This window comes from Lithobates pipiens, unplaced genomic scaffold, assembly GCF_037356315.1.
Source record: "Lithobates pipiens isolate NorthernLeopardFrog02 unplaced genomic scaffold, aLitPip1_a1.2 Scaffold_8, whole genome shotgun sequence".
In the NCBI taxonomy this organism is placed as follows: Eukaryota; Metazoa; Chordata; class Amphibia; order Anura; family Ranidae; genus Lithobates; species Lithobates pipiens.
The window spans coordinates 15,479,898-15,494,248 of NW_027507903.1; the positions used below are offsets into that span (position 1 = coordinate 15,479,898).

The 14,351-nt window shown below is 46.7% G+C and overlaps 1 protein-coding gene across 1 annotated transcript in view; it reads right to left on the reverse strand.

The window, feature by feature from the left end:
• LOC143963333 (leucine-rich repeat serine/threonine-protein kinase 1-like) overlaps nt 1-14,351 on the reverse strand; it is a gene marked incomplete in the record, with an annotated part of 364,270 nt that overhangs the window by 158,446 nt on the left and 191,473 nt on the right. The window contains 4 exon segments of the mRNA XM_077472944.1: nt 929-1,143; nt 1,229-1,341; nt 11,661-11,790; nt 11,868-11,944. Of these exon segments, the coding sequence (XP_077329070.1) occupies nt 929-1,143; nt 1,229-1,341; nt 11,661-11,790; nt 11,868-11,944 (535 nt within the window).

Sequence of the window (14,351 nt, forward strand, 5' to 3'; positions counted from 1 at the left end):
TGTTCTGTCCTCCCCCTGCTACCTGCAAGAGTCACTTCTACCAGTGGGTGCCCACACCAAGGAATCCTGGGAAACACCAACCCCAGGCAAACTCAGACTCCCCAACATTCCCTCCACTCAGGTCTCAGATTACACTCAGCTCTCCGCTATGCAGTGTGTGACATCCAATCCACACCCCATGCCTTCTGAAGCTCAGAAATGCTGTGTAAATTCTGGATTTTGAATGAATGAGAGGAGAGAGGGCTGCAGATAAACAGGTACAACATATGTAAAATGATTTGCTTCATCTCTGTGTATCACCTGTGGCTAATCCTTTCACTGGGTATATGTAAGGTTTTAGAACCACTTTGAAGGTGACGGTTGTGAGGACTGGGCAAGGATCATTCCCTTCGGAGTAAATTAATGTTGATTACATATATGCCTCTACATAACAATAGTAAGGCCCCTTTCACATGTGCGGACCGTTCAGATCTGCCTGTCAGTCCTTTCATGCAGATCTGAACGGTCGCTCCATATATCTCTATGGAGCGTCGGATGTCAGTGGTGACATGTCCGCCGACATCCGATCCGCCCCGATCAGATCCGCTCTGCAAAATCCAAACAGATGGATGTCCTATTTTCCATCCGTCTGGCGGATCGAATCGGATGAAAACGGGACAGGCAATCTGTAATCATCCGATCCCCCCATAGAGGAGAACGGTTTGTAGAGACGGACTCGTCATCTGCCGGGTCAGCGGGGATTAATGGAGCGATCCCCGTTAAGCAAACGGATGCCTAAATAGGGATCTGCACATCTGAAAGGGGCCTAACACAGAAGATCTCATCATTACTCACAAGTTGGAAAACAGACAGAGGCCTTACCAGCTTTAAATTTTTTGCTGAAACATTGGTCTGCTTAATATGAGTGAGTGACCACCCTAGTAATCACCTTTGACTTAATGCTCAAGGGCCTCTGCAGCTCCCAGCGGGTAGTCTGGATTGTACTATCTCCTTGCATTTGCTGGGATACTTTTCCTGTCTGCAAGACCTCAAACAAAGTGGTCTTCCCTTGCCGTGGAGGTCCTACTATGATCATCTTCACAAGTCGACACCGCTCTGCTTTTCTCAGCTGGGCACGCAGGTAAGCCAGTATGGTCACTGGTCCTATAGAGAACAAACCACAAGATGAGCACATATAACATGTAAACTGAGCCCATGGTATTGTATCTCAATATGGTTAGCTACTTACCTTCCTTCCGGATCTCTGCAGGCAGGTTCGAGATGTTAAGGTCCTCAAGATCCAACTGCCACAAAGATGAAAGCTGGCCCAGTTCAGGTGGAAGCTCCTTTATACCTGGATTACTAGAGACAAAGAATACACTGATGTAGATGCTTTACAGAACAACTAAACCAGCAGCACCTGACCTGCTTTGTGAAACGCGATGTCAGGGCTGGGCTCAGCCCTGCCTTCTGAGCTGGCCGCTCAGCTGTTGGCTAATTGCCAGCTCCTATCTCTCCACACTTACTCAGCTGTTGATGATATCCTGCTCGTCAGTCCTGCCTATTTAAGTGGTGTTGCCACCAAAAAATAGTTTAAAATTCTTAAAAAAAAAAAATTGGAAAATTTTTTTTTTTACTCACGTCTAAATGCCTGTTGCTAGGGGGTCCCTCGTAGTCTGCCTTCTTCATTGCCCGGGCTGGTGACATCACTTCCCCTCGCGCCGCACAGTCATCTGGGACCTGTCACGTGTCCCAGATGACTGTACGGCGTATCACGGCGAGCTGCGCCGCTCGCGCAGTGGGTGTCCGGCTGTGAAGCCACGGCTGGGTGCCCACAGTAAGAATGACAGCGCCGCGAGCTGAGCGGGGAACGAGGGGGGCTTCGTTCCCACGCATCGCTGGACCCTGGGGCAGGTAAGTGTCCGATTATTAAAAGCCAGCAGCTGCAGTATTTGTAGCTGCCGACTTTTTTTTTTTTTTTTTTTTAGGGGGCACCCCACTTTAAGCTGTCCAGTCCAGGGGATCTCTGCCTTCGCCTTGGTCAACATCACAGAAACTTTCTCCTGCGATCCTGTTCAAGACTTGCTTTGCTGACATCCCTTTTGGCTCCAGATCCTGCTTGCTGTTCCACTACATCGATCCCTGACTTCTGGCTTGCTGACTATTCATTCCGGTTACTGAACTTTGGTTATGTTTTGACTACGTTTGTTCTTATTACTTTTATTATTAAACAAGAATGATTTAACTGTACTTCTGTCTCAGCCTGATTTCATGGTTTCTGACACTCGAAAGCCAGGGTGTTCAATAAATTACATTTCAACCAGCTAATAGTAGCCAAGAGCTATGATGGGAGGACTTCTGGGCCAATTGTGAGATGTGGAAAGGGGCAGATCCAAACTCTCAATCATAGACACAGGTCAGGCCTTACAGTATAAAGCATCTTGACCATGGGGCGCTCTACAAGGTATGTTCATATGCTTGCAGGACCGACTCATTGTCTGCTCCAGTCCCTGCTTCTGGTTTAAAGGGGAAGTTCACCTTTAACCACTTTACCCCACAGGTCTTTTTCTGACACTTTTGTTTACATATAAAAATCTGTATTGTTTGCTGGAAAATGAGAACCCCCAAACACTATATATTTTTTAAAGCAGAAGTCCTAGGCCGCGTACACACGGGCGGACTGTCTGACGGATTTGGTCCACTGAAACGTGTTTCAGCGGACAATCCGCTCGTGTGTGGGCTTCAGCGGACTTTTTCGGCGGACAGTCTGGCGGACTAAGTCTTTCGGAATTTCCGTAATATTGTCCGTCCAAACTTGGTTTCAGCGGACAGTCCGCTCGTGAGTAGGCTAGTTCGACGGACTAAGTATGGCACATGCTCAGAAAGGATTTACACGGCCGAAGGTTGCATTGCTGTGTATTGGACGTCGTATTTCTAGTCCCGTCGTACGTGCTGTACACGTCATCGCGCAAGCTTTCGGCGGACTGTCTGTTCAACGTGTGTGGTCAAGTCCGTTCATTCGAAAGTAAGACGGACTGTCTGTCGGATTGTCTGACGGACTTAGTTGGGCAGACAGTCCGCCCGTGTGTACGTGGCCCTAGTGAATAAAATGGTGGGGTTTGCAATTTTTTTATGTCATGCAATATTTGCCCAGCATTTTTTTTTAATGCAATTTTTGGGAGAAAAAATATACTTTTTTTAATTTAATGCAAAAAAACACAATACATAACCCAATTGTTCTGTAAAACTCAAAAAAAATGTATGTTATGGCGAGTAAATCCATACCAAACATGTCACGCTTTAAAATTTTGCAAGACCAAGCGACGTTTTAAAAGCCTTTACAGGTTACCACTTTAGAATTACAGAGGGGGTCTGGTGGGTGCTAGAATTACTGCCCATGATCTGATGTTCACAGTGATACCTCACATGTGTGAGCCGGTCGCTGTTTGTGTGCGCGGTCACCTATGCACGGGGGGGGACGGGGGACAAGGGCACTTTAAAAAAAAATGTTTTTAACGATTAATTGATTTATTTATTTTATATTTACACTCTTGCTTTAAATTTGTTTTCTTTTTTCTTCTGCATTACCATAGCAGAGAACTGATCAAAGCCGATCCAGGGTCAGGTCTCCCGGTGGGATGCAGAAGGCGGTGGGAGGGGGGAGAGATGTCCTCTCCCGCTGCTTGTAAAAGCAATTTATTGGCTAGTTAGCTGCTAGCATTGCTTTTTTACAAGACAAACTTCCGGCTACATACAGTATACTGCGCTGAGCCAATCCCGGCGAGCAATGTATTCTATTAATGAATACCGCTAGGATTGGAGTAACAACCTCTGCCAATCTGGACAGGCTACATACAGTATACCGCCTGCTCGGATTGGTTTTGAGAGTCAGAGAGGCGTGGGCTTTTGATGTTACAGCCTCTGCCAATCCGAGCAGGCTTTGTATTCATTAATAGAATACATTGCTCGCAGTGATTGGCTCAGCACGGTATACAGGGCCGTCTTTAGCACAGGGCAAACGGGGCACCTGCCCTGGGCCCAATGTTTGTAGGGGGGCCCGCACTGTCTGCTACCCGCGAATTGTGGCCCCGATGAAGGTTTTGCAGAGTGCGCAGAGGACACGGGACGGGAGGCTGTATTCCCGTGCTAGCCAGCTGAGAGGGGGCGGGGCCGGGAGCTTCACTGACGCTCTGACCCCGCCCCCATGCAGCCTGTATGCTCGGAACAGAGCAGCTGTAGTGAGAGCCAGTGATCGGAGTGGGAGTGTCAGTGGAGCTTCCGGCCCCGCCCCCGGACCTCTGTATTCCCCAGCCAGTATAGAGGGGGCGGGGCCGGGAGCTCCACTGACGTTTCCACTCCGAGCACTGGCTCTCACTACAGCCGTTGTGTTCCGAGCATACAGGCTGCACGGGGGCGGGGTCAGAGCGTCAGTGGAGCTCCCGGCCCCGCCCCCTCAGCTGGCTAGCGCGGGAATACAGCCTCCAGTCCTCTTGTCCTCTGTGCACTCTGCAAAACCTTCATTGGGGCCCCAATTCACGGGTAACGGGGCCCCCCTACAAAGCATCAGTGGAGCCCCCGGCTGTTGTAGTGAGAGCAGAGAATGGAATCCCTCTAAATGTATGTAGTGAGTTTGGCTGCCCAGGTATGTCCTTGCACCCATAAAATGCCTGACTGCTTAAACCCTGAGCTGTGTTATTCAACTGTCAAGCTGTGCATTGCTGAAAATTCTCTGACCATCTCCTGTAGCATGTCCGCAGTCTCTGATTGTCTCCTGCAGTATGTCCGCAGTCTCTGATTGTCTCCTGCAGTATGTCCGCAGTCTTTGATTGTCTCCTGCAGTATGTCCGCAGTCTTTGATTGTCTCCTGCAGTATGTCCGCAGTCTTTGATTGTCTCCTGCAGTATGTCGCCAGTCTCTGATTGTCTCTCCTGTAGTATGTGTGTGTATTAATGTGCCCCTTTACTTGCTCAATTATTTAGGATTGCTCCACTGCTCAGTGAGAGGTAATGATGTGCATTAACCTGTAGCAACCAATCAGCGAACAGTAGTGATCTGCTTTAATCTCTAGTAGCCAATCAGTAAGTGGTAATGATGTGCATTAACCTCTAGCAACCAATCGGCAAGCAGAAATTATGTGTTGTAACCTCTAGCAACCAGCCAGCGAGCAGTAAGGATAGGCTGTAACCTCTGGCAAACAATTGCAATCACTGCGTGATCTGCTGCAGTAAACTGATTTTGAGTCTACCTGCTATTTTTTGTATGCCTCAGAATGGAGGGGTGGGGGGCCCCGAGAAAATGTTTGCCCATGGCCCAATCCAAATTAAAGACGGCCCTGGCGGTATACTGTATGTTACCGAAGACCGCACATCCAGCGGGCTGACAGACTAGTCGGAAGGCGAGTTTAGCACAAGACCAACGTTTTAAATGGAAAATTAGGGGGTCGCCTTACACGCCCTGAGATACTTTGTCGCAGTAAGTGGGCTTAGCACTATATGACCATATAGTGTGACCAAACCCCGTATTTTTTTAATATGCTCAGGTGTTTTTAACTATCCTTGCAGGATAAATGTCATTCTTGTATGTGTGCGCTGTAATATGTTTTGTACTGTTTTTGGTCTTATAGCAGCACCATCTTGAATATAAAGCCTTTTAGGGTGTGCCCCCCCCCCCCCAAGTATGTTTTTGTACACTGTATGGACCCTGACCAGGTCTCTAGGGCTGGAGCACCCCTCCCCCTTCTCATTACCTCTTGGCCACCAGTGTATAGGAGGAATCCCTTCAGTTCTCCCACATAGAGGAGTTTATCTCCCATGGTTGAGGCACAGGATCTTTCATTCTATTACTAGGGTAGGACCCACTAATACGAGGTACTTTGTTGCAGTAAATGGGCTTAGCACTATATGACCATATAGTGTGACCAAACCCCCCGCATTTCTTGAATATGTTCAGGTGTTTTTAACTATCCTTGCAGAATAAATGTCACTTTTGTATGTGTGCTCTGTAATCTGTTTTGTCTTATACGCCGGCAAATACGGTATTGCGCTAGCCAGCAAGCGGTCGGAAAAAAATAATATATGCAAATTTTTTTCAGGTGAAAAGTTTTCAGGTTTTTATTCTTGGGAGCCTGTAAATTGTTGCACCCACAATCAGCAGATCATGGGTGCAATGTCAGGCTCTTGCAGACTGTGAGTAACCTGTCTGTACCTCCAATATGGGCAGGCAGTTACAGAAGTCCGGGAAGCTCAATGGACTACAAGAGTGCTCACCACCGCCCTCGGAGTAAGTTAAGAAATACAAGCTGACAGCTGCAATGGCTGACGGTAGTTGTAGTTCATTAGTTCGTAGAACTCTGTGAATGAATGACGTGGCCGTGTGGGAGGAGCCCTGTGCGGTGGTGCTGTTTTCAAATTGTGACAGCAGGGGAGAAGATTCCCCACCCGCTGTCACAGGAAGGGGGGAGAGAAGTGATGGATGCTCAACATTTTACACCCTAAAGGGTGTAACATGTTAAGAAAGGTGTACTTACCCTTTAACCCTTGCAATGTGATCACTGGAACACTTTCAAAGAGCTTGTAATTTGCTGTACATATTAAAGCCCAACTCCAGGCAACATTTTTTTTTCCCCTATGCAGTGGGGCTGTGCCCGCAAAGCATGGGTTAACTGCTTATTTTCTCCGGTGGTGAACATAGAGCCTATACTCGCCTGATCCTATAATCGGCCCTACCCCAAATCCAGCGGTGGATTGTTCCTGACGTCTTCACATCCAGAGCCAGTCTATGGGCGCAATGATGTCAGGAACAGTAAACTGCACAAGCCGCAAGACAGTGGAGGCACAGGAGCCGCGGGGACTTGTCTGGCCAAGATCGGAGGAATAGAGAAGTATATCTCGGCTCTCTGAACCAATATAGAAAAATGTAAAATAATACATTTGGGTGGCAAAAATCTGAATGCAATCTATAGACTGGGGGAGAATCTCTGGGGGAATCTAGGAGGGAAAAGGACCCGGCGGTCCTAGTAGATGATAGGCTCAGCAATGACATGCAATGCCAAGCTGCTGCTAACAAAGCAAACAGAATATTGGCATTAAAAAGGGGATCAACTCCAGAGATAAAACGATAATTCTCCCACTCTACAAGACTCTGGTCCGGCTGCACCTGGAGTATGCTGTCCAGTTCTGGGCACCAGTCCTCAGGAAGGATGTACTGGAAATGGAGCGACTACAAAGAAGGGCAACACAGCTAATAAAGGGTCTGGAGGATATTAGTTATGAGGAAAGGTTGGGAGCACTGAACTTATTCTCTCTGGAGAAGAGACGCTTGAGAGGGGATATGATTTCAATATACAAATACCGTACTGGTGACCCCACAATAGGGATAAAACTTTTTCGCGGAAGGGAGTTTAAGAAGACACATGGCCACTCATTAAAGCGGAGGTCCACCGACCATTCATTTTTATTTATTTTTTCAACTATGCAGACACCAACATAATATAAAGCCTCATACACACGATCGGACTTTGTAAAAACTTTCCCGTGCATTTTTGTGCAAAGGGCGTCGGCCGTGAACTTGTATTGCATACACACGACAGGACTTTTTCAGCCAACTTTCACCAAATCACGTGGTTTTTCTGCTCTTTACAGCCGCCTTTGGTCAACTTCTGTATTGTTGTCTGATCTTTTGCATTGGTTCTGAGCATGCGTGTTTGTAGTTGTCCTATGGTTCTATTTACACACGATCGGACTTTGCTCCATCGGACTTTTGTTGCCGGAAAGTTTGTCCGTTCGCACAGCCAACAAAAGTCTGATGAAAACCAAAAAAGTTTGTCCGATGGAGCGTACACATGGTCGGATGTTGCTCCAAAACAGCTAATTTGCATGTTTGTTGTCAAAAAGTCTGATCGTGTGTGCGGGCCTTAAGACTCACTTGTTTGGTGAACTATGTCCCCCCATGTGCGGTTTTGAATAAACAAAGTTTTAAAAATTGTGGACGGCCGCTTCTATCTTGCTTGTGTGCATGTGAAGCCCACAAGCCCACTACTTCCTGGTTGCAGTGAATGCTGAGCTACCAGCATTCACTGCTCGTTCCCGCACATGCTCAGTGTCAACGGCGTGGAGTGCCGTAAACTTCCAGGTTGTCATCACAATGGGTGGTGTCGGCAGAAGTTCCTTCCCCCTGTTGTGATGGCAACAGATAGCTCCTAGGAGACAGTGCGCCGCCGAGGATAAAGAATATACATGCCTACTCCCGCGTGGGGGGGGGGGGGTCTGAAACAGGAAGTTCCACTATAAAGACCAATTACAAGATAAACACACACATTTTTTTTTTTTTTCCATTTAGACATCTGTTCAATGCAATGAAGGGATTAATATAAAGTTTACAATATGTTGTAGTGATATAATATATATATAGTGGCGGGTAGATGATTAATTCGTTATTATAAGTATTCTTCCGCAGCAACCCAATTCTTCCAGAGAGATGCACTTTATTGACTTCCAATACAGAACAAAGTCTTGCAACAGATGACAAAATATCCAACAGAGTATATCTTACAGATCTAGAACATATTCAGATCCCCATATTCCTTAATCCTTGATGCCTTCACACACACACCCAGACAAGACTGCCATGTTATATATCCTAAGCATTGAATTGCTGAGCAACCTGATTGGCCTTTTCAATTAAAAACTTTGATCTCCTTGTGTCTTCTTTTCAGGGTGACAAAAGATTACTCCTAGCCGTGAACAGCTGTAGTCATAAACTGCCCTAATTTGCATTCTTGCATATAAACATAAACAAGTTCCTTTCAATATGCGTAATTAGATTAACAGATCCCACCTTAACAACCTTTTGGTGTATAGAATAACCCAATCTAAATTCTTGCATATTAATACCAACAGGTTACCTTCAATGTGTGTAATTAGATTAACAGAAACCACCTTAACAATCTTTTGGTCAACAAGTCCCCTTTGATATGTGTAATTGAGCTGGCTCCGACAAGGCATTCAACAAGTCAGTCCACTGACACACATATATGATACTTATCACATATATATATATATATATATATATATATATATATATATATATATATATACATACACATACATATACATATATTACAACATATGTGTGGCCCTCCGCTTTAAAATTTGAAGAAAAGAGATTTAACCTTAAAGGGGTTGTAAAGGTAAATGTTTTTTCACCTTAATGCATTCTACATCTGACAATGCCGACCCCCCCAGCCCCCCTGTTTTACTTACCTCACCCCTCGAAAGTCCCACGCTCGCCCCGACTTCCTCTTCACCACTCAGCCTGGCCACTGATTGGCTGGAGTGGATGGATTGAAGGCAGCCATTGGCTCGCGCTGCTGTCAATCCCATGCAATGACGCGACGCGCCGGGGGGCGGGGCCGTGTGATACAGCGAGCGGCTATAGCCGCTGGCTGTATCACATGAGCGCGCCCGCAGGTGCTTCTCACCATGCGAGGGAGCTCACATGAACGTGAGAAGTACCTGCGGGAGGAAGCCGAGACAGCCGCCGAGGGACCCCAGAAGAGCAGGTTCGGGGCCACTCTGTGCAAAACGAGCTGCACGGTGGAGGTAAGTATAACATGTTTGTTATTTTAAGAAAAAAAAAAATACCTTTACAATCCCTTTAAACTACGTAGAGGCTAAACACGCAAGTCCTGCTGTCTCCCCGGCATGAACACCAGATTCACCAGGGCGCAGGTTCCTCCTGTCTCAATTGTGTATAGTAAAAAAATGCACATGCAGGCGCTTGCCGGAGCACAGGCCAGATTAAGGGCATTGTGGGCCTGGTGCTGCAGTGGAGCAGGTTTAGGAGTGGCAGGGATATGAGGTAAGTAATGTCATATCCCAGCTCTTGCCCAGACTTGGTCACAGCCCCACAGGGCTGTAATGTTAGGGAAGCCCAGAACTTGAATTACCAAGCTTCCGTAAGAGCCGTGTGTCGGTGTGTGCTCTGAGGTGAAAGTTTCCAAGCCATCAGAATACAGTGATCACTGCTGGCAGCTATAGCAGCCAGCACTGATCGCTAAAAAACATAAAGACATGCTGGTTGTAGTGTCAGTTGATGGAGTCAAATTCTGTACAACCAGTCTGCACAGAGATAGATTGAAATGTCTGCTCAACCGGCAGAAATTCAATCTGTCTATTGTGGCCTAAGTCCACCAGTCTCTGGGTTTAATAATATCCTTAAATCTTCTGAAAGGGGGCTCCACTTAGGTGTAAAAATTCACTTTGAACTCCACCTTATTTCCAGAACTCTCTTTAGGGTCCTTTAACACTGAAGGCGCTGTACAGGCGTTTTAGTGCTAAAAAATAGCACCTGTAAAGTGCTTCTTATGCCACTCCAGGTTTCCCACTGGGGCGGTGCGCTTGAAGGACATTCTGAAAAGTCCAGCAAGCAGCATTATTGGGGTGGTTTGGGAGAGGTGCCCAGCCCATTGAAATGAATGCAACACGGCCCTTTTTAACACTATCTTTGGCCACTAGTGGGGGTTAAAAGTGCCCAGCTAGCGCCAATAAAACAATGATAAAGCGCCACTAAAACGAGCAGCGCTGTACCACTACCGCCCACATCGCCCCAGTGTGAAAGTACCCTTTGGTATTAGATGTGCAAACAAAAAGGTGAGACCACATCTAATACCTACAGAGAGTAATGGAAATAAGGTGGAGTTCAAAGTGAACTGTGTCATTACCTGCAGGGATTGGCATTTAGGGGGGTTAAAGCAGGCAGGGATGAAATGTGATATCAACTATTCACTGCCTGTCAAATGCCTCAAATGCAAGTGAATACAAGCATTTAGGCTCACACTGGTGTGCTGCGGTTTGGCTGCAGTGCGGGTGTACTGGCGGATGTCACACCCCCTCAGACTTCTTTTAGGTTACTCGTTGTTGCTGCATGTTCTGAAAGTGCACCAAACATGCAGCATGCAGGACGTTTTGTGCACTTTCAGAACATGCAGTAAAAATGTGCATCCTTTATGTCCCAGGGGCAACATGCAGGATGACTGCCAGTACACCAGCACTGCAGCCAAACTGCAGCATGTCAGTGAGAACCCTCATCATACCACCTAGCCCTAGGAGGGCAAGGTACTGGCACAGGCTGCTAGAAAAAAACTCTTTGGCTGCAGAGAGGAGGAGAGAGGAGGGGCTCACTTACTTGGATGGTCCCAGCCTCCCAGGAGCCTCACTGGATTCCAGCCAACTGCTCAGATTGAGCAGAGAGCAGGTCCAGCCTCTGCCAGCCAATGGTGTGGAGTAGGGAGGGGCTGGGTGGGGCTGTGCTGTGTAACACAGACTGTCAGCCCTGACATGAAGACATCGCTGGCTCACAGTACTGGACTCAGCCAGCTCAAGAACTGTGCATTTTGCGGTTTTGAGCTGACGACAAAGCAGCCTTTGCCACCGCATATCAGAGCAGCCCAGGGGGGATTTGCATCCCTGCCCCCTGGCCCAGCCCTCCCTTGCTGCATGGGAAAAAAAGTTTTGCCTGGAGTTCGTCCTTCACATATTCACCTCCATATCCATCAGATCACCATTCTAGCATATGACTATAACTTACCTCTACTGTCTTTGTATTTATACACACACAATAGTTTTTTTGTGCAAAAAGAAACACAAACACACAGTATAGATGTGATTATTCTAATGACTTACCTCCCCAGGTACAGTTCCGTTAAACTCTTCAGCTGGCATACCGAATTTGGAAAGGCGTCGAGCTGGTTATCGTTCAGATAGAGAACTTCTAGAGAATCTCGAAGGAATAGCGGGAACTCCACAGAGCTGCCTGAAATACATAAACTTAAGTCAATAAAAGCAGAAGGTTTCTCAGGACAGCTACATTAGACCAAGCACAGCGTATACCCAAATCTGTCCCGGTTCTGGTTCTGTACTTGGTAGAGAAAAAGGGAACCCGTCTTGTTTTACTACCGTCCTCATTTCTACATGAAAAATAAACAAAAACATATAGAATAATAAGAATCACTTTTATAATCACTTTGTCATTTTCAAAATGTGCTATATAGTCAGCTTTAACCATAACATCTTATATATTAGGAAAACTGAATTTGGTTTTAGGCGTATATCCCTCAAAGTATGTGTTACCTGTAATGGGCGATCAGGAAATCAACAAAAGAATCATTTAAAAAAATCTTCACTGAAAAACTTTACTCCAAAACAGGGGTCTCCAAACTTTCTAAACAAAGGGCCGGTTTACTGTCTTTCAGACTTTAGGGGGGCTGGAGTGGCCGGTGAAAGTAGTAAAATGCCCCAGCGTCAGGAGGAGGAATAGTGCCCCATCACTGGTATTAGTGGGAGGAATAGTGTCCCGTCATTGATATCAGTGGTAGGAATAGTGCCCCATCATTGATATCAGTGGTAGGAATGGTGCCCTATCATTGATATCAGTGGTAGGAATGGTGCCCCATCATTGATATCAGTGGTAGGAATAGTGCCCCATCATTGGTATCTGTAGGAGGAATAGTGCCCCATCATTGGTATCACTGGCAGGAATAGTGCCCCATCACTGGTATTAGTGGGAGGAATAGTGCCCCGCCATTGATATCAGTGGTAGGAATAGTGCCCCATCATTGATATCAGTGGTAGGAATAGTGCCCCATCATTGATATCAGTGGTAGAAATAGTGCCCCATCATTGGTATCTGTAGGAGGAATAGTGCCCCATCATTGGTATCAGTGGTAGGAATAGTGCCCCATCACTGGTATTAGTGGGAGGAATAGTGCCCCATCACTGGTATTAGTGGGAGGAATAGTACCCCATCATTGGTAACAGTGGGAGGAATACTGCCCCATCATTGGTATCGGTGGTACGAATAGTGCCCCATCATTGGTATCAGTTTGAGGAATAGTGCCTCAACATTGGTATCGGTGGGAGGAATAGTGCCCCATCATTAGTATCCGTGGGAGGAATAGTGCCCCATCATTGGCATCAGTGGGAGGAATAGTGCCTTATTGGTAACAGTGGGAGGAATAGTGCCCCCTCATTGGTATCAGTGGGAGGAATAGTGCCTTATTGGTAACAGTGGGAGGAATAGTGCCCCCTCATTGGTATCAGTGGGAGGAATAGTGCCCCATCATTGGTATCAGTGGCAGGAATAGTGCCCCATCATTGGTATCAGTGGCATGAATCATGCCCCATCATTGGTATCAGTGGCATGAATCATGCCCCATCATTGGTATCAGTGGCATGAATCATGCCCCATCATTGGTATCAGTGGCATGAATAGTGCCCCATCATTGGTATCAGTGGCATGAATCATGCCCCATCATTGGTATCAGTGGCATGAATAGTGCCCCATCATTGGTAACAGTGGGAGGATTACTGCCCCATCATTGGTATCAGTGGTTGGAATAGTGCCCCATCATTGGTATCAGTGGGAGGAATAGTGCCCCATCATTGGCATCAGTGGGAGGAATAGTGCCCCATCATTGGCATCAGTGGGAGGAATAGTGCCCCATCATTGGCATCAGTGGGAGGAATAGTGCCCCATCATTGATATCAGTGGGAGGAATAGTGCCCATCATTGGTATCAGTGGGAGGAATAGTGCTCCCATCATTGGTGTCAGTGGGTGGGAATAATGCCTAAATTGTTTAGCTCAGTGGGAGGAATTATGCCCCATTGCTGTTGTCAGTGGGGGGAATATTATCATGTCATTGGTGTCGGTGGCAGGAAAAATGCCCCATTGTTGGCGTTAGTGAGAGGAATGCCCGCTGTCTGCTGTAAATGGGTCACAGGAGTGCAGAGCAAACTGCACTCCTGTGATTCAAACAAGCTTTGGCTGTACTTCTCCTTTAAAAAAAAACAACAGCAATAAAAAAAAAAAAAAACAACACACCTGACAGTTACTGCTATGCCACTTGTAGTGTCATATTTTTCTCCCCATCATAGAATGCTCCGGAAGTGACGTTGCGGCCAGAAAGTTTGCACTGCGCATGTGCGGTGCGTTGCAGAGGATTTCCGACAATGTAGTTCAGTGAAACCGTCAGATAATGTCACGGGAGTGAGGGGAGGTAATCGTGACATTAACTTTAGACAGAGCAGAGAGTGGCAGAGAGAGAGCGGGTAACTGTGGCTCAGGGAGGGGATTACCTTCCTTCACTTCTCTGACATTATCTGACGGTTTCACTGGTCTGCATTGTTGCAAATCATTTGGCGCGAGTGTTTGGAACACATCCGCAGTGCTAAATTTCTGGCCGCAACGTCACTTCCGGAGCATTCTATCATGGGGAGCAAAATATGACACTACACCACCATTTAAAACACAATCAACCACAGATCACTTTTCAGAGGGTGGTAAGCATTACCCCTGATCGAAAGAGTCCTTAAAT